This window comes from Exophiala aquamarina, assembly GCF_000709125.1.
Source record: "Exophiala aquamarina CBS 119918 chromosome Unknown aczIA-supercont1.4, whole genome shotgun sequence".
NCBI classification, from domain to species: Eukaryota; Fungi; Ascomycota; class Eurotiomycetes; order Chaetothyriales; family Herpotrichiellaceae; genus Exophiala; species Exophiala aquamarina.
In genome coordinates this window covers 905,203-924,567 of record NW_013550584.1, presented here as the reverse complement: position 1 = coordinate 924,567, position 19,365 = coordinate 905,203, and the positions used below count along the sequence as shown (strand labels likewise).

General features: G+C 51.4%; 8 protein-coding genes across 8 annotated transcripts; 7 read left to right on the top strand and 1 right to left on the bottom strand.

The window, feature by feature from the left end:
• Positions 1-2,060: 2,060 nt before the first annotated feature.
• Positions 2,061-2,441, top strand: A1O9_05452 (uncharacterized protein; the record flags this gene model as incomplete). Its single annotated transcript, XM_013404671.1, has 1 exon — positions 2,061-2,441. The coding sequence occupies one exon, from the start codon at positions 2,061-2,063 to the stop codon at positions 2,439-2,441; it is 381 nt and encodes a 126-aa protein (XP_013260125.1).
• Positions 2,442-3,139: 698 nt separating this feature from the next.
• A1O9_05451 (uncharacterized protein) lies at positions 3,140-4,083 on the top strand (the record flags this gene model as incomplete). The annotated part of the gene is made up of 2 exons (XM_013404670.1): positions 3,140-3,533; positions 3,632-4,083. The coding sequence occupies 2 exons, from the start codon at positions 3,140-3,142 to the stop codon at positions 4,081-4,083; spliced, it is 846 nt and encodes a 281-aa protein (XP_013260124.1).
• A 1,163-nt stretch (positions 4,084-5,246) lies between these two features.
• Positions 5,247-6,808, top strand: A1O9_05450 (uncharacterized protein; the record flags this gene model as incomplete). Its single annotated transcript, XM_013404669.1, has 3 exons — positions 5,247-5,381; positions 5,524-5,649; positions 5,786-6,808. 3 exons carry the CDS (start codon positions 5,247-5,249, stop codon positions 6,806-6,808), a joined length of 1,284 nt encoding a protein of 427 aa, XP_013260123.1.
• A 569-nt stretch (positions 6,809-7,377) lies between these two features.
• On the bottom strand, positions 7,378-8,790 carry A1O9_05449 (ferredoxin-NADP+ reductase; the record flags this gene model as incomplete). The annotated part of the gene is made up of 2 exons (XM_013404668.1): positions 7,378-8,652; positions 8,719-8,790. The coding sequence occupies 2 exons, from the start codon at positions 8,788-8,790 to the stop codon at positions 7,378-7,380; spliced, it is 1,347 nt and encodes a 448-aa protein (XP_013260122.1).
• A 3,125-nt stretch (positions 8,791-11,915) lies between these two features.
• A1O9_05448 (uncharacterized protein) lies at positions 11,916-12,434 on the top strand (the record flags this gene model as incomplete). Its single annotated transcript, XM_013404667.1, has 2 exons — positions 11,916-12,145; positions 12,203-12,434. The coding sequence occupies 2 exons, from the start codon at positions 11,916-11,918 to the stop codon at positions 12,432-12,434; spliced, it is 462 nt and encodes a 153-aa protein (XP_013260121.1).
• A 978-nt stretch (positions 12,435-13,412) lies between these two features.
• On the top strand, positions 13,413-14,522 carry A1O9_05447 (uncharacterized protein; the record flags this gene model as incomplete). Its single annotated transcript, XM_013404666.1, has 1 exon — positions 13,413-14,522. The coding sequence occupies one exon, from the start codon at positions 13,413-13,415 to the stop codon at positions 14,520-14,522; it is 1,110 nt and encodes a 369-aa protein (XP_013260120.1).
• Position 14,523: 1 nt separating this feature from the next.
• On the top strand, positions 14,524-14,721 carry A1O9_05446 (uncharacterized protein; the record flags this gene model as incomplete). The annotated part of the gene is made up of 1 exon (XM_013404665.1): positions 14,524-14,721. One exon carries the CDS (start codon positions 14,524-14,526, stop codon positions 14,719-14,721), a length of 198 nt encoding a protein of 65 aa, XP_013260119.1.
• A 2,952-nt stretch (positions 14,722-17,673) lies between these two features.
• A1O9_05445 (uncharacterized protein) lies at positions 17,674-18,489 on the top strand (the record flags this gene model as incomplete). The annotated part of the gene is made up of 1 exon (XM_013404664.1): positions 17,674-18,489. One exon carries the CDS (start codon positions 17,674-17,676, stop codon positions 18,487-18,489), a length of 816 nt encoding a protein of 271 aa, XP_013260118.1.
• Between the last annotated feature and the right edge of the window lie 876 nt (positions 18,490-19,365).

The window sequence follows — 19,365 nt, the reverse complement described above, 5'->3', positions numbered from 1 at the left end:
TCGTTTTCGATGCTGGACATCACCACTCTTATCAGAGCTTCGGGCCCTCCTGGACAAGGTTTTTGGCTGGTCTGCGCCAGCGGCGCATTCCAGGTTGGGCTATACTCCGTACCTTGGATGGACTTGGAGCGAGTCTCAACAGGCCCATCTCATGAGGTGAAGAAAGGCTCTTTTGGCCAAGGGCCAGGAGCCTTTTTGGGGCTAACCCACACATTCATCCTGGAACCAGCATGTGCCATCTCTATATCAACATAGCATGAGTACAATATGTAGTACACATCGCTCAATTCAAGAAAGGCCTCATGGGTCTCCAATGCAGAAGGTGAATCTAAGCGTCGTGGCAGTGGCTTGGGACATGCAAGCCTGCATCCCCGTTCGGCTCGTTGAGGACGGCGCCGAACCCCCGGAAAATCCCGGACCCTCCTGGAAGTGGATCAGCCGAAGGTCACTAGGCTTGAACTCCAAACCCCAAGGCCCAAGGGCCAATCAGCCCGCTCGCTCTTGACTGATAGCCTCGTGAACTTGGCTGCTAAAGGCAAAGATCTACGGGTTTCTGCATATTGTCATTTGCTTTGCGACAATATTCAAGATCGTGGACCAGGTACCACCCAGCGAAGATTACCCTTGTCAGGCAGGCATCTGTACTGTGTGCCTGTAGAGTGGTCACACCACGGAGTGCTGCTGCCTTTGATGCGTTGCGAATCATGTCAAAGTCACAGAATATTGTTTGGGTAGTGGCAACACCCAGGATGTCTGGTTTTTGAGTTCAGCCTTCAGTCGAGGAAGCGTCCCTCACACAAGCTTCTAATGTATGTCAGGGGAGCTCAGGGGCATGAGCAAGCCTGTTTAGCACTGGACATAATACATACATACGTACAGTCAGAGTAGCAGACTTTTAACAATGGGGTCCCGCTACAGAGCCAGCAGTTTTGACTCTTGGGCAGCGACCATATCATCATCATCATCATCATCATCATCATCATCATCATCATCATCATCATCATCATCATCATCATCATCATCATCATCATCATCATCATCACGATGTCTGACTTTTCGGCGGAGGCGCCCGTGTATGGCCCACGACCGTTCCCTCTTAGCGAACATGATCGCCGGGGGGTCGTTCTGACAATAGGCGTCTTATATATCATTTATGCCTGCATGATATTGGTGATGCGTCTAGCCAGCAAGTACAGGAACATAGGCCTCGATGACTGGTTATCGGTTGCGGCAACTGTATGTTCAGATGCTCTATAATTGACTACATGGCCAAGTTCTTACCATCCGCAGGCCCTCGCAATACCGCAGTTTGGAGCCGTGATTGCCGCAACAGTCAAAGGGAGCTTCGGCGCTTCCTACAATCTTGTTTCGTCAAGTGATACTGAAACTGCTGCTCGAGTAGGCTACAGCTTTGACTTCACCACAACGGGTCTGCTGACAGGCACAAGTGCATCCGAGCTGGTGACGTCCTCTTCCTTCTGGCGATTTTTGTCGCCAAATGCTCGGCCATTTGGCTGGTTCGACGCCTGTTCGCCTCGTCACAACGTCAAAAGCGTGGTTTGTGTGAAATTACCATCGGTCTGTGTGCTGCATGGTGCCTAGGTTCTATACTAGTCGTCACGGTCAAATGCAACCCCGAGGGTGTAATTGACTCGGATACAGAGGGGAGATGTTTGGGTCTTGTATTGCTCATTCCGACAATATCTTCTTCAATTTTGGCTGACCGCTGGCTAGGGAAGTCGCTGGATTATCATCGGGGTGCTCGATGCAGTGCTTGAAATCATCATCTGGGTACTATCTTTGGTCGTGCTCATTCCCCTCCAGATGAGTTGGAATCGAAAAGTGCAGGCATCCGCAAGCTTCATTCTGAGATTGCCGTAAGACTTCCGTCACCGGCAATATTGGAACCCACGCTGATCGAAGAAAGCATCATTGCCTTCATCGGGCTCAATATTAAGTATGTGTCAGAATTGAAGTCGGCGTCCGACGCTGGGGTTGCAATCATATTACCAGTTCTTATTCGGCAAGCCGAACTGCTTTACGCGCTTTGCTCTGCAGCCATGCCAGCGTTGAATCAGTATCTACGTAAATTCGACACAAGCAACGCCACTCAATTTGGGTATCGACCAGATCAATACGGGGCCACCGGGCACGACTATGAGATGAGCAATTTGTCCAACCACAGAATGGCGACAGGAGCGGGAAACAAGAGTGCAAACAACGGCACTGGCGATAGCGACGATTCTGCAGCACAAAGTTCCGGCGCCGACTTCAGACCTCCTGGATATACACTGTACCATGCGAGGATTGATGGGCCAAGGGTCGGAAAGAGCAACGACGGGGTCTCCAGTGCCTCGCAGGAGGACGGGTCGGTAGAAAGGCACGGCAGTGAGGAGCACATCATTCGGAAGGAGGTCGTGTACGACGTCCGATGTGAATAGACGCATCCAGACCCTGTCTAAGCAGTCCTCTTGTGCCAATTTTCACTTACCAGGGGTGGCCATCACAGTCTAGGACTTAGGGCATTGGAACTGCCCCTCTTCTACAGCCGCACCCGAGTGCTGATTCGTCGAGTTGAGGGCTATATCAGTGGGGCCGGAGCATCGCCTGTATGTAAAATACATGTACCAATGAGCCCTACTGGCACCCATTAGGACACAGGAGCGGATTCTGTAGCGTCGAGGTTAACATGATTTGTGTTTGGCCTAAAAGTCAAATTCTACGGAGCAGCTTACAAATATATTTTGCCAAAGAGGGAGAAACGACCTGTATCTGCAGCAACTCTCTAGCAGCCTGTCGAATCCAGAGAATATGCATGGCGCCCATATCACAATTGTGTCCAAGGGGACACAATGCCTTGAATACCGCCCCGGCCAGGCTTTTCATTCTACAAACCAACGGATTCTCGCAGTTCAGCAGAGGAACCGCGCCATAGGCCCTAGCCGCACGGGGATGCGGGAGCGTAGTGACATCCCCGCTCTGTAGTTCCGCCGCAAAACAGCCTATGGTATATAGTGCAGATTTTTCTTGTCCCAAAAGGACCAAGATAAACAGTCTGAGATAACAAGGATCGCCGCTCAAAAACGACTTCCTGACAACAGCCAATGATTCCTTCTTTCCACTCCAGGAATTTCTCACCATGCCAGTCCGTCCTGCCACAAAGGCCGACCTCCCGATTATGGCCGCCATCATGGCCGCGTCGTTTGGTCCTGACCCCTTATTCCAAGTGATGTTTCCGCATCAGTCTCAACATCCCGAGGCATTTTTGCAGGCGTTCGAAGAGTATCTGTGGCTCTCTTGGTACGACTACGGGAGATGTCTACTTGTGTCCTACCACAAGACCTCCACAGAAGCAAGCCAAAGCCAACAATATGGAAAGACCGAAGAAAAAGCTCGGGAGACAGAGCCACTACTTTTCCGGAATGCGAGGCTGATTGTGAGGAAGAATCAAGTCCTCACTGGTGTTGCAGAATTGGAGCGAGTGGGCAGGGGATGGGAGCACATCTACGGAATCTGGGGGTTACTTGATCCACGTAAGAACTAGTCATTGTCCTCTCAAATTCTCAAACAATTAGCTTCATCTTCTTTGAAAAAGAAATCTCACTTGTTGACTCTTTGCATTTCTTACCAGGTCTTTTGATCAGGCCCCTATTGGCCGCCTTTTACACCTTCCGCCGTCGCGTCTATGGTAACGAAGCAGCCGCCCAGGCAACTCGAGACAATCCTTCACCTCTCACGTACTGGAATTTCCTGCCGTCCATCATTCCGTTCAGCTCGCCCTTCTTCAGTGCCCCTCATCGACAAAGGCACTGGTCATTGGAAACTCTCGCCATCCATCCTGACCACCAAGGGAAGGGTTATGGGAACAAGCTTGTCAAGGAAGCGTTACAGGTGGCCAAGACCGACCCCGTCGGCGATTTTCCCGTCTGTGTCATCGCTGCAGATGGCAAAGAAGGATTTTACGAGAAATGTGGATTCCGGCACCCCGTTGGCAGGTTAAGTGAGACAATAGATGCTAGTGGTGGTGCCAATCCTTTGAGAGCGAACGGCGTTGGTGGAGGCGCTGTGCTGTGGACAAGATGAAGCCTCTGACACGTGGAGTTTGCCAATTCAGAGAGGACTCTTTCGCCAGGTGGATCGGAATAGACAATCTTTTCGCATTATGCGAAGCCATTCCAAGAGCTCTGATCGTCTCGAAAGACGTAACGAGCTATGAGCCTCATGTAACGACATTTAGGTGTCTGAAATTAACATCACAATCTTTCTACGCTTTCGACAGTCATCTATAGTCCAATTACCCGGTCACTTACCTGTCCTCGTGCTCCTGCCAAGGCCCTCCGCCCGGACACAAATTCTTGTATTTTAGGGGCGGGCATGTTTTCACCATCGATGTGTACTCACCGTCAGGGTACACAATATCGGCCGAAAGTCGATTTCAAATGCGCGCTGGTCCATTTCTAAACTCAAGTCAGTGTAGCACGCCTCACTACCGGAGCGCACCCATTGTGAGCGTAATCCCAAACTCAGCTTACGCTCAATACTAGCGCACACTTACCACCCTTCTGAGCCTACTTCTTCTGAGAATTGCAGGATTGAATGGAACCATCAGGGCGAGGCTGAGTTGAAGGGTGAGGTGAGAGGAGGGCAAGTCACGAGGAGGCGGTTCTAAAAGCGGCACGGTCGAGGTGAGCGCTCACGTGAGATGCGATTAGATTGTTTGAGCCGCCGGGTTCAAACCTCCGCGTAGTCTCCGCATTTGTTCCTTGACTCCGACTTCTCCACCGCTGGCCTACCTATATCGGTTGTCACTATCAACCACAATTCGTGACCACATCGCCGGTGAGTCGGTGACATTGTCAAGCCAAAAGGCGCTAGGAGGATCGAGAATCCATACAGAGTACTCAGTGCTGGTTCTGAACTCGTATCAATAAGTGTTGGCTGAAGCAACTTTCGGCGGAAAGATTGCTACCACGCTTCCCCTACGTTTCAGCCTCGCCCAAATCCTGACGGTTAGGACAGCGTTTCAGCACAGCTGCTGCATACCACATCCGGCATCACACTGTCCTGACTCTGGTGTGATGTAGCTCAAGGAAAACCAACCATCGACCACTTATTGTCTAGCGTCTGAGCAACCTTTCAAGCGCATAGATACCTTTGTGGGGGTTGTTGTTTTTCGGGTTCCATTGTTTCTCTTCGGAACTGGCACGAAGCTCACCTCGATCGGATCATCGGAGCCATCGTCGCTCATGGCAAGCCTCCCGTCTTTGCCACGAGTGGGCTACCGCGTATTATCAGTATCATCATTATCATCATCTCGTACGACGGCTCGAAGTCGAGCATTCTCGACGTCTAAGGCTCTAGATGCTGACTTCACGCATGCGGTGAGTTGGGGTTCTTTCTCAATGCCTTCTCTATCAATTATGATCGCTTGTAGGCCACTTTTTGGTAACGGATGGAAGATGCAGACTCCAGCCAGAGAAACATCGGGCTGATGCATGAGTTTTTCTCTTTGTTGGTACACAGGTCATCGGAGCCGGCGCCGTTGGTCTTGCGGTTGCGCGACAACTTGCTACGAGAAGCGGCACCTCGACGATTTTGATTGAGAGGCACGACGCGGTGGGCACGGAGACCAGCAGTCGCAACTCCGAGGTAAGATGATACATTTCATTTATGTTCTCCATCACCGCCTTGTCGAACCCCTGCCCTCCAAAAAAGAAGGGCGGGAGACGAAAGCTTCGCCCGACATCGAAAATTTAAACTAACCACCTACCTCAACAATCACCAGGTGATCCACGCAGGGCTCTACTACGGCCGCGGCACGCTCAAAACCCGGCTCTGCATCCGCGGCAAGGAGCTGCTGTACGCACTCGCGTCGGCGAACGACATCCCGCACCGGCGAACGAAGAAATGGATCATAGCACAAGACGCGCAGCAGATGGAGCAACTGCATCGCCTGCACGAGTTCTCCCAGACCATCGACGTTCCTACGCACTTCCTCAGTCGCGAAGAGATCTCGCGCCAGGAACCGGACGTGCGCGCCGGGGCGGGCGTGCTGGAGAGTCCGACCACCGGGATCATCGATTCGCATGCATTCATGGCGTATCTGCAGGGGAGCTTTGAGGAGCGCGGGGGTGAAGAGGTGCTTAATACCGTCGTTACAGCGATCGAGAAGCTTGGTCATGGGGAGGGACCGGGCTACGCGATAACGACGCGCTCGCGCGACGGCGCAGGCGGCGAAGATACCATCACGGCCGAGACGGTGATCAACTCTGCAGGCCTGGGTGCGATCACGGTGAGCAACATGCTGCTCCCGGCCGAGCGACATCTGACTCCTTTCTACGCGAAAGGCAGCTACTTCTCCTACGCAAGCGGGCACCCCAAACCCCAGACTCTCCTGTACCCGGCCCCGGTTCCTGGGTTGGGTGGATTAGGCACACACCTGACACTCGACATAGCTGGCCGCGTGCGCTTCGGGCCCGACGTCGAATGGGTCGACGACCCGAGTGACCTCTCGCCAAACCCGGCGCGGCTCGCGGCCGCCCTGGACATGATCCAGTCGTATCTGCCTGGGATCCGGCGCGATGCCGTGGATCTTGACTACTGTGGGATCAGGCCAAAGCTGGCGAGGGGTGCGAGCGGGACTTATGGGAAAGATGGCACGGGGTTTCAGGACTTCTTGATCCGAGAGGAAGAAGGTTACGCTGGGTTCGTGAATCTGCTGGGTATTGAGAGTCCTGGGCTCACGAGTGCGTTGGCCATTGCCGAGGCTGTCCAGGACATTCTTTACGGGGAGAAGGCGACGGCGTGAGATTTCACTCCGGAGCGGGAAGGGAGCGAAAGAGAAGGGGGGCCGCTCTTTGAACGGTGTCGGCGGGCCATATGAGAGCGGTGTTTGGGGATGGTAACTCGACGCGCTGTGATTGGAATTAATCTCCAGGACAGGATAGGTCTCAGCCGCCGTGTAAACGCCCCGCTCAGCTTGGACATATATGGGGCAAGGCGTTGCCGCAGCCTTCTACCAACTAACCGGTTAAGCACATATCACGGGCAGAGAGAGAGAGAAAGAGAGAGAGAGAGAACGAAGGGATGTGATGTTGAGGTGGGGAAACGGAAGCGGATAAGGATAGGTTAGACGTCGGAAGCTCTATTACATTATACCACGGTATGGATGGAGAGGATATAAGCAATCTTACATGAGGAAGCTGAACGGATGGACGCGAGGGGTTTAGGGGTGTCACTTTTGACAAAGTATTGACGCTATTACAAGAGTCGGATTCTATCGTCTGGAGTACTAGGTAGGTGATTCTATAGCTGTACATCCACACATATGCGATAATCTTACAAAATTGGTTCGCCAGCTCAATTACAAGAGGTTGATCACTTTCCCGAAACTTGCAGCATCTCACCGACACTGCCGAATTTCTCTCTCGGCTTCCCTCTCACCTCACCCGCCTTCTTCTCTTCCCTATCTATGTTCTGCCAGTTTTCCCAATGCACAGGCTGGAGGCCAAGGTTCATAGTCTGCGCGTCCCGGAGCACTCCTTGCCAGCCGAGTCTCTCCGGGGCCAGGTTCTCTCGAGCGATTTCTGAGATGTCGCCACTGTGGAAGGTCTTCTTCCAGTCCTCGACGACGGCGTCGGCGGTCTCGAATGCATCGGTCATGGTGGATGCGATGACGCCCGTAGGGCCGCGCTTGACCCAGCCGGAGCAGTACAGGCTTGCCTTTTTGGTCGTGCCGCTGCCAGATTGCGGGACTGTGTCTAGGGGAACAATGCGGCCGGCACCATCGTGTTGGATAGTGCCCTTTCGCTCGTCGAAGTTTGCACCTAGCTCGTCCATACCTGGAATTGCTTCTGCCTTATAGCCGATTGAGCGAAACAGGGTTGACGTGGCAAGAGCGACTGTTTCTTCTCTAGAAGACACTTTAGAGTGGGATGAGGCGGGGTCTTCTAGTTTCGTCTTGGAAAATGTGACGCCTTCGAGTTTGTTAGGGTCCTCCGTAGACCACTGGATGCTCTTCGGGGCGAGGAGAAAGTCTAGAGACCATGATTTGGTCGCCTTATCTTTCAACGGACTCCCTTTTTGAAGGAGCTCGAGCAGTCGGCGTCTTGGCCTCGGCAACGCCTTCAGGTCTTGCGGAAAGTATTCATTTGGGATCGGAGTGAAATTGACGTCGTCCAGCTGAAGGAGTTCCCGAACTTCCTTAATTGTAAATGCTGCTTGCATAGGTCCTCGTCGACCAACGACATGAACATGTTTGATCTTGCTCTGGGAGAGTGCTTCCAGTGCATATTCGGTGATATCGGTCTTCCGGAGATCGTCCACCTTACTCAGCAGTGTCCTTGCCACGTCCAGGGCCACATTACCTTGACCAACCACAATCGCGGTCTCGCCGGCTTTCAGGTCCGGATTCAAGTCTCGATATTCCGGGAGTCCATTGTACCAACCCACGAATGCTCTTGCAGAATATATGTGTGGCTTGTCTTCACCGGTCAGACCCAGCTTGCGATCTTTGGAAGCGCCATATGCAAAGACGATCGCATCGTAATGTTTGGCCAGGAGAGGAAGAGGTAGTTCCAGCCCAAGGTGGACGTTTCCAATGAAGGTGTAGTTTGGGGAAGCAGCGACATCCTGGAAAGTATCTTGACAGTTCTGGTGAGCGTCAGAGAGTGTCGCTTGCGCAGGAGTGTGCTATCCAGGACGACGAGATCTACCTACTTTGACTTCTGGATGGTCTGGAGCGACTCCGAACCTGACGAGACCGAAAGGCACTGGCAGCTGCTCGTACATGTCAATTTTAGTATCATGGAGCGCTCGCATCAGCTTCTGAGCTGTATAGAAGCCCGCCGGCCCCGAGCCGATGATTGCTACCGTTGGACTTGGGCCATTCCCTTGTGCCTTGCCATGGAGACAGCGAAGGAAAATGCTAGAAATTGAAGCATTCCGAGGAGAAAGAGCTCTTATGCCAAACACCAGGCGCGAAGAGCCGTTTATCAGCATGTCGCCATCGTCTCCCCTTCATCAATGCCAATAACTGAGAGTCATCGAGGATGTATTTGACTGCGCAGTTTAGGTTGGAGAAAATCTTGGGGAAAACTCGTCCTGTGATCGGCCGTATTTTCTTATCGATAACGGATGGGACCACCGTCCTGGTCATTTGACTAATTTCTCGCGACCACAACATCGACCCGCTCGAGCAGATATTCCCTTCGCTACACATGCTACTAAGGCTAGGGTTGCATTCCCACATCAATGCATTTGATAGCGAATGGTCGATTGGCCAAGGAGGCGATGGCACTATTTGATGAGGTGAACACGTTAATCTGAGGTAAGCATCAACGCCACAAATGTGCCAAGCGCAAACCCAGAAGGGACTGCGGTCGACCATCAACCGCTGGGCCAGGAATTCACCAAGCCAATCTGTTTACGAGAAGATCTCATGGCTATCGTACATATCTGCGAGAACTGTGGTTGGATTCCAAATCTGTGAGAAGGCGACCCGCGAAGCGTGGACTGCCATGTTATGTCCATTCCCCGTTGTTCCCATCGACTCTGCGCCTTCAGCTCAATTTGTCCCACGGGGTATACCAAAGTTTGACAAACAATCACCTGCTTTGCGCCTAGAAATGCCTTTCGTATCCTCAAGGCTTTCCAAACCCTGAATCAGCCTGCTGATATCGTACGCCATACAATTGGTCGGCGTAGATGAGCACGAAGGACTCATTTCAGCCGTTTACAAGAATCCCATTTGTTGCTTTTTCGTTGTATGGCCTCAATTTCTCCGGGAGTGGTCCTCCAAGGTTTCCTTTCACACCATGAACGATTAGATAGCAATTTCCTTCAGAAGAACATCATTCTTGAGTGGTAGCAGGCCTTTGGCGGTCATGGCAGCAATCCTCTTCCTCTCCCCCTCCTCCGCCTTCCTCAATGCCCTCCTTGCCTTCTTCCGTCGGTTTCGCCGGTGCTGGTGCTTGTCGGTCCACGCTGTTGCGTCAAGGACCGGATAGAGGATCTGTAGCTGAAACACCCCGTACAGCTTTATTGCGTTGTCCAACATGACGGAAACGATTGATTGCCTCGCCAGAATTGGTGGATTGTTGATCGCTCGTTGGTATCCTTTTCTTCCTCCTCCTTATCGTTGGTATGGTCGGCAGTCCTATCGTAGTAATTGAGGGACAAGGGAATCAATCAAACAGCGGAGTGGTTCTTTCATGGGAATGAAGAGACTCATGGCCATACCCTACTACTCAGCAACAAAGCTTACAGCTCGCATTAGACAGGCTGGCGAAGTGGGCATGCCGGTCTTTTTGCACTGCTCGATGACTGGGTTAGGCCCGACCAGTCATGCCTGACCCATTGAGCATTGAGCATTAACCTACCATGACGACTTTGACAGGGCCACTGTGGGACACTTCATAAATGATTGTCATTCAGGAAGAGCATAAATCCCGATTCTGATTTCCAATGATCCGAAGCCACGTTCGCCGGAGGGCTGTAAGCAATGATAGGGGGGCCACTGGAGGCAAAGCGAAAGAGGGTTTCTGTCAGAAAAGCCAAATTACGGAAGTACAGCCTTGTTGGTTGAGCCATTTTTCGGAGATTGACGGCTTCCGCCCCGGCCGAACTCACGGAAGTATTTATGCAGAAACACGAGCAGGCCCTAACACAAAATAGAATCAAGATCGACATGGGGCATGATTATGCTGGCTTATGCAGACGATATGAAGAACCTAGCCGCGTGTGGAGGTGAGTTTGGACCAATCTTCGAGATCTTGAAACATCTACGGTTCTCGCCTTGTCTGGCATTGGTCAAAGTCCTATGTATTGGATCAGACGACCTCCCTCTTGATGAAGCCGACCCCTTTTCTTTTCCTTTTCACTGGCTCCCAGATGGATGCTCGCAGAGCGTCACATGAGTTGTGAAGATAGGTGAAGCTTCTGCAAGAGCACTATTTCTCAATGGTGGTGGAGGATTTGACCCGGGAAGCCGATCCAATTTCAATGACTAATAGCGGTCAAAAGTCTGGATACCAAGACTGGGGAAAGGCTGCTCTTTGCCTGCCTTTGTACTCCGTACTCGCTAAAAATTACACTGGAAATACATACTCCGTCCTTGTGAGAGGTTGTCGGTCTCATTCGATCTATGTACAATGACTACCTAGGTAAGGGGCATGCTGGTGGTCGGCCTGCGGGCATATCATATGTCCCCTTGTCCCTCACACGAGCTCCCGTGCCTTTACCAGGAGTCTGCTGCTCATGTCCATTCGCGCCACAGGATGCTATCCAGACCACTCTAGGCTTTGGTTTTCAGCCACTGTTCATACCTGCTGATGCGATGAGCTTTCCAAAGATTCAGTACGAGGTAACGGCAAAGGTTTGGGGTTCATCCTTTATTAATTGGCCAAAGACACGGCGAGAAAAAGGCGAGAAGCTCTCGACTAAGCGAGAAAGACTTGCTGTTGCCTGACTTGGCAGGTGGGGATAATGCATGTCGCATGTGGACAGTTGAGGTGCCTCACTCAGCCTGATCGTCTTGCAAGTTGCGACTTCACATGGAGCCGCTTCTCTACTGTTTATCCTCTCAATTCATCTCTCTAGACCTCATGCGGAATTATCGCGCAGGCACTCGCCGGCGAACAAATGACTGGTGGGAACCTGAACCCAGTTGATTACACCGGACTTTGTCTGTTATCGCTTGACGGTGGTGGAGCCCGCGGCCTATCCACCCTTTACATCTTGAAGAGCCTCATGACACGGCTGAACCACGAACGTCGAAAAAAGAGAGCTTCGCCGCTCAAGCCATCTGAATTGTTTGACCTTATTGGGGGAACGAGCACAGGAGGGTGAGTGCCAACCGCACTTGGGGGACCACGAACCGACTCGCTGAAATGAAATGTGGCAGCTTAATCGCCATTATGCTTGGTCGACTAGAGATGGATGTGGATGCATGCATCTACGCCTACACTGAATTGATCAAGGTGGTATTCAAAGAGAAGAGACACCGAGCACCCTTTAGCTGGAAAGGACGTGTTCAGGCACGATTCGACAGTGCAAAACTGAGGGCGGCAATTGAAGAGGTGATCAGGTCCCAGGGTTACGACCCGAACGAAAAGTTCAATGATGAGGAAACTTGTGGATGTAGAGTGTACGCATTACTCTGAGTGTTGGCTAATTTGAAAATGTCAGCTGAGTACTGAGACAGTTTCATGTGCACTGCGTCAAAGGAGCTGTACGGTATTACACCCTTGCGAAGTTATGATCTCCATGAGAAGAAGCCTGTCGTATCTGCTACGATCTACGAAGCCGCATTGGCTACGTCGCCTGCCACCGTCTTCTTTGACCCCGTCTCGATTGGGACACGACACTTTGAGGACGGTGCATTAGGGGCTAGTAACCCTGTCGAAAAGGTGCAAGGTGAAGCATCTGATATTTAGTGTCACCGTATAGGCGACTTAAAACCCCTAGTCAAGTGTTTCGTTTCGATAGGGACGGGAAATCCCGGTAAGAAACCGATTGAGGACAATCTACTGAAGTTCTTGTCCGAGACGCTAGTCCAGATCTCCACCGAGACAGAAGAGACAGCTAGAAGATTCCTTGCCAGGTGGAAAGCACACTATGATCGTAATCAACATTTCCGTCTATAGGAGACCAAGGACTCTAAAACGTCGGCTTAGAGGCGTACGAAGAACAGGGGACCATCGAAGCGGCGACCTATCAGTACCTGGACGACCAGCAACAGATATTTTGGGCCAGAGACTGCGTGGAGAATCTGAAGCTGAAGCAAAGTGTGTACATTGAAGATTTTACTTAGTTGCTGGCTGTTCCGTAAACGAACCCTACTCGTGGTAGGGAAGGCTGATTTAAGCCTGGCTAGCCGGTTCCAGGTAAGGCTAGTTCTCTCGAATACAGGTTCAGAGCTGAGTTTAAAAAAGGACTACAACAATGACGGCATCCGGAGTAACTTGAGTATGGAGAGCCTTAACCCTATTGACCCCATGAGATGACTCGAACTGATACTTACTTGTAGATCGTGTCTCCCTTCCCTGTTACTACATTCCGCTCCCACCCAACAAACGTTTCGTTGGACGGGAGGACGTCGTAGAAAATCTCTGCCAGAATCTATTCACGTCAGAAGGAGGCCAAGTGGTGATTCTTGTTGGTCTAGGCGGCGTGGGCAAAACACAGGTCGCTCTTCAACTCGCATACTGGACTAAAGAGAATAAACCCGATCATTCCGTCTTCTGGGTGCCGTCAGTTAACGGGGCGAGCTTTAACCAAGGCTATACCGAGATCTCGATGAAACTTACCGTCCGCAAGAATCGGAAGATGAGGGCCTCCGTAAATCGGTACGGCGATGTCTGAACTCTAAAGAGAGTGGAAAGTGGCTTCTTGTGGTCGACAACGCCGACGATATGGAAGTCCTGTTCGGGTCGTCCGAAAACCCCGACGGCGTCTACCAGTACCTGCCAGACAGTGGTGATGGCGCCATCCTGATAACGACGCGCTCGAAGGATGTGGCGCTGGGCGTGGGAGGCGAGATGGTCATACTTTCAGAGATGAAAGTGGAGGAGGCTACGAATCTCTTGACCAAGACGCTGGTCGACAAACGCCTAGTTAAGGATGAGAGGGGAGTAACCTCGTTGCTCAAACAGCTGACCTATCTCCCATTAGCGATCACGCAGGTGGGAGCGTACATTAACAGGAACCGAGTATTAATTGCGAAGTATGTCGAGCTACTGACGGGTACCGAGCAAGACGTTGTCAGCTTGATGAGTCGGGAGTTCCACGTTTCTACTCGGTATCGAGGCTCTAGGAATGCTGTGGCCACCTCGTGGCCAGTGTCGTTCCACGAGATCCAGAAGTCGGATGCCGCTGCCATCAAGTTATCGTTGTTTCTATCCTGTATTAAACCAAAAGCCATCCCACAATCGATTCTGCCTTCGTTAACTTCGGAGGAGGCGATGGTCAAGGCGATCGGGACGCTAGACGGCTACGTTTTTCTAGTCCGGCGCGGGGACACGGACATATTCGACATGCACAGCCTGGTCCATTTGGCCACGAGAATCTGGATTGGGAGGAACGCGCTCATGCCACAGGCCGAGAGGGATGCCATCCAGCATATGGCGGCCATCTTTCCGTCCGTGTCCTATGAGAATTGGAATCAATGGCGCGTATATCTACCACATGCGCTTCGTTTGCTTCGAGGAAAAGAGACGGTTGCCATGGAGGAGAGTTACGATCTGTACTTCGATGTTGGGTTGTGTATGCGGGAAGATGGGCGCATCAAAGAAGCTGTGACCTGCTTTGAAAAGTGCTATCACTGGCGTCAAGACCATCTTCCTTCGAATGATCCGGCCAAACTTCGACCCCAGCGTGAACTTGCCTCAGCATATGGGATGAATGGAGAAATTAAGGAGGCAGTATTGCTCCTAGAAGAGGTGGTCAAGATTCAGGAGGAGACAATACTGAAGCATCATCTTGATCGACTATTATCACTACATTCACCAGCCGTTGTATATTAAAATGTTGTGGGATCTGGGGCAAAAGGCAGCCGCGGTTCAGCTGATGGACCACGTTGTGGAGGTACGGAAGAAGTCACTTGACCAGGATCGTCCCCATCGACAGAGTTCTGAGACATGGCTTGAGTATTTCCACCGTGATATGGGCAAGGGTGAAGAAGCACCCCTTGGCCAACCAGATGAAACCCTGATGGCGCAATGAAGATTTGGTGGCCTCTCTTATAAGGGTAGTGCAAAGCATGTCAGCAAGAGGCGACAGTCCAACAGATATAAGGCTAAAATGCTCAAGTCGCTCCAGGGAACATCTCGGCCATTCCCCTAATGCTCAAGAACTGTCATATAAAGCAGTTTCATGCCTGGACGCGAGAAATCAAAGATTGGGGGTGTCTCCTGTCCACAGCAGTGGCATCGAGCAGGTCATACATGAACGTTAAAGTCATTTCTTGACGCACTCGGTCCAGAACTTGATTGCTTCGGCGTTCAAAACATTACTCTGCCACAAGAAATCGCCAAGATTGTGCTCAAACTCGGGCCAATGAAGGAGAGAGACGTGTGGCGAGGATGCTAGGTCGCGAAATTGAGATTTATACCACCGTCGCTCAATCTCTGCGGCATCGCTGATACCTCCAAGGATGAGCGCCCATAGGAGCAACCTGGGATACATCATCCAGATGGTCGGATGCTTGTCGATGCTCGTTTCCAAGGCGATCCTCAGATCCAATGCCAGCCTTATTCCAACCTCGTTCGTTGGAGAGAGAGGGTAGATGACGAGATTATTGTACGTGAGTAAAGAGAGCCGTACAATGTCGAACAAGCACCAGTCCTCGTCGGGGGCATCGTCTGCGTTCGGTCGCGGGAATTCTGGCCTTCGCACGCTCAGTGAAAGCCATTGAGCCCAGTTTCTCAGTTCGAGTAATCGAAAGAATGTCGAGGGAGATTCGTTCATATAGTACTCCCCCAAGGTGATAGTTGCTATTGCGACAGCTTTGATCGCCTTGTGAAGACCAGTGAGGACAAAGGTAGGTAAATTGAGGTTGAGCAGACACGACGCCAGTTGCCCTTCCACATCAGCCTCGTCAGTGTGAAGGCTGAGATGAGAAATGTCTGCGAAAAAGCTATAGTACGGTAGGCCCGGTGGTGTGCTTTGTCTCGAGGATATAACGAGATCTCCGCTACCACGTTGTTAGTCTCAAAGCCAAGAATGATGATGACTTGGGCCCTTCTCACAGTTGGCACAGTGCTGCCCTGTCTCTATGCACCATTCCTCCAAGCCCCCCTAACAATTGGATCAAGTTATAGAATGCGGTCCAATGTGATTGTGGATTTGGTATGTGACCGTAGGGGTCCAATACCTGCGCGTCTCCCAGGGGCGAACGGAATCGAGCAACAGGCAAGGATGAACGACTGAGTATTTCTCCTGACGGTACAGTCGCCAGGATAAGCACGATGATAATCAGCATATCAGAAGGAGCGCCATCGAGCCTCTCAAGATGCTGTCTGACTAAGCGGACAGTGCGGTAGATATTGCGGGCACGAAGGTTCATATAATGCTGCTTCTTTGGATGGTCGTCATGAAGCCACTCAAGGTTTGCTAGTATACCGAGCTGATATCCGTAGTATGCCATGGGTGATACACTCATGTCCTCAAGGAAATACCGAAATGAAGACCGGCCCTGAGCATCTCGACTGGGGGCTATCATTGGCCAAAATTGTTGTATTCCTAATATTGCCTATGTCAGGGCGTACGTTATTGATGCAGTAGGTCACAAAGAAAACCATGACTGACCATGATCGACAAGTTCATGTATATAGGAGTCGTCTTCGTTGATCGCAAACCTTGCGAAAGGGTCAATTCTGCCTTGTCCTAGTAGGCTAAGTGGGCTCTGAGGCCGAGTTATGCCCCTGGAAGAGCTGGAAACTCGTCCCAATTTCGCGTCATCGGCCTTGCCAGTGACTGGCGATCTATACAATCTTGGCGACGGAGGATTGTCGTCGGATGTCCAGTTAGCATTGTGGGATGCAGTTTGCTGTTTGGGATGTCGAAATTGCCAGTTGAACACACAGCGACGATTCTCTCGGACAATCAAGCCCAGCCGGCTGGGTGGACGATGGGTCACCTGCCCAATATGGTTGGTAGGGGTTTGAGCTGGTTGAATGATCGGGCCGAGAACACGTGGCTGGAAATAGTCTGAACTGTCCTTGGTGGGCCTCTGATGAGGAGCATCCGTATGCCTGGTTCGTTGTAGTTGTTGAGAGTATTTGCCAGTATGTTGGGAAACCGTCTGACGACGGGAGCGCTCTTTAATATGAGAGGGGTGTTCGTAATTCACAAAAACAAGAGTTTTTGTCATGGCTTGCAGATATTGTCCCTCACCTCAGGTTGCCCACACACATTTAGCTCAAGTCTGGAACTGATCCAGATGTATTCCCGGTGCAAAGCACTCGGTGCTGAAAGGTCACAGGCTCCACCAAACTCAAAGGGATAGCGCTTACAGGTTCGAGCTATATCCAAGAACGGCCCGTTTAGTTGGACAAAAGTAGACGGATTGTACACCTCGGCTAAGGGACACGGCGTGCCATGACTAACAGAGGAAAAGTCGTGTCCGCGAAGACCTATCGAATACGAACTAAGGCAACTCAGGGTAATGGCACACAAAATATCCTGAGACTGGATTATTAGTCCACTTTGACCCGCTTGACAGCCATTAACGTTTTACTAGGTTTTGCGGAGTGGAAGCAAAGCTGCAAGTAAAGAACAGAGAGATACCTGATGGCTGCTTGATGATTGAGACTGAGCCATGTGGAATACAAATATTAGAAATTGAAAGGATCCAGCAAGACGAGGCCAGGTGACAAGATAGCCGACATCTCAGCCTCGTCGGAGCTTATCGCCACGTGGTTCTGCCGGTCACTCACGTGAGCAGTACTTATCTGAGATTTGTTGAGAGACTTATTTTCATCGTCACTGACGCAGAAGAAGGCTGCAGCCTCGCTATGCCTAGTCGCCCTTTGACGGCGCAGGCAGATATACACACTGGTCACCCGACCAAACCTTTTTTATATGTTTGATCTTCTACTCACTCTACTTTTCACCTTTCATATCCCCTCGGGAGATTTCTTGTTTTCGACTACTGACATCCAGCAACCACCGACAATGCCGCGAGGAAAGTCGAAGCAAATCAACGGCCTACGACCTCCCCCGACGACGGCAATTCCCAGCACCTTCACCGACACCCTCCCTCTACCCTCACTTATAGTCTACGACCTGGATTACACACTATGGCCATTTTGGGTGGACACGCACGTCTCAGGCCCCGTGAAACCTGCGTCACCGGCGGGGCAATTCAATACGTGCATGCTCGACCGCTGGGGTGAGTCGTTCGCCTTCTACGACGACGTGCCTGGGATCCTGGCTGGCGCGAAGGAGCGGGGCATCAAGATGTCTTTGGCCAGCCGAACTCACGCCCCAAACCTGGCGAGAGATATGCTGCGCGGCCTGCACGTGCCCAACTTGACCAAATCCAACACTGCTGTCGGCGCCTACAGCGAGAACGGCAAGGACGACACCACCAACGCAGCGGCCAAACAAGATCCAACCCGATCACAGCCTCAAAAGGCCCTCTCATTCTTCACCGCACCGCAGATCTTCCCGGGCGACAAGACGACGCATTTCCAACGGCTACACGCGCACTTCAGCAAAGCCGACCCCCCGAATGCAATCGCGTACGAAGACATGATATTCTTCGATGACGAGATTCGGAATCGCAACGTGGAAAACGAACTGGGCGTGACGTTCTGCCTGGTACGCGACGGCGTGACTAGGGACGAGGTCGACCGTGGGGTCTGGGAGTGGCGAAAACGGCGGGGGATCTCCAAGGCAGACTTGCCGAAGAATCAACTGAAGAGTCAAGGTGCCGGCTTCATGGGCGAGGAGATCGATGAAGATGGGCCCCCGGAGCTGGAAGGCTAAAAGGAAAAGGGGCAAACTATGGATAGGACCCTAACTACACACCACCTCCCTTTAAACGGGACTGGCATCTTCGCCGCGAGAGAATTGGCCGTCCAACAAACGAGAATGGCGGTGCTTGAACAATCAGGATCGGAAAATCTTTATGCTGCTCCGTCAATTAAAGCACGATTAAAAAAGAAGGTCCATGTCGGTTATGATCTCTTCTACCCATCAAAAAGAGATCTAATAGAACAGCAGAAACTGTCAGAACGCACTTCGCCCTCTAGCTTGGCCTTAGAAAGGGGTACACACAAGATTTGCATTCTAGGCTTTGCATTGACGACATGCATATCACGAGCTCACAGTATATATATACACACGTTCATAGAACGAAAGAGAAGAATTAGTCAGTCGGGTAGTCGGCCAGCCCTCGTTGTAGAAGACGGCTTGATAGATTCTCAACGAAACGAGGGACACCTACCCAATTATATTATTATTATTATTATCATCATATGCCTATGGGATCAATCTACAAAGACACAAACAAGAAAAATCAATGAAACGTAAGCGGATTTCTGAATAACTTTCATCTCTTCATTCCCCCGGTCGGTTGATCAATCTTGGTACTGCCCATAGATTTGTCAAGGTTCTAGGTCATGTACAGAGTTGTCAAGCGATTCGACTCGACTCGACTCGACATATTATCGTACAACTAACTGCCAACGACAGGCTGGCTGCCTTCTTCACAAAGCAACAACGACCCAACAAACGTCTTGCTCATGGCTCTTCTTCCCCTCATCTCCCTCAATCACGGACTGGCCAGGCATCCTCCCTGCCAGGAAACCTCGTTCCCAACTGGTATCCAGCGACTCATCAACAACTTTGCACATGTCATGG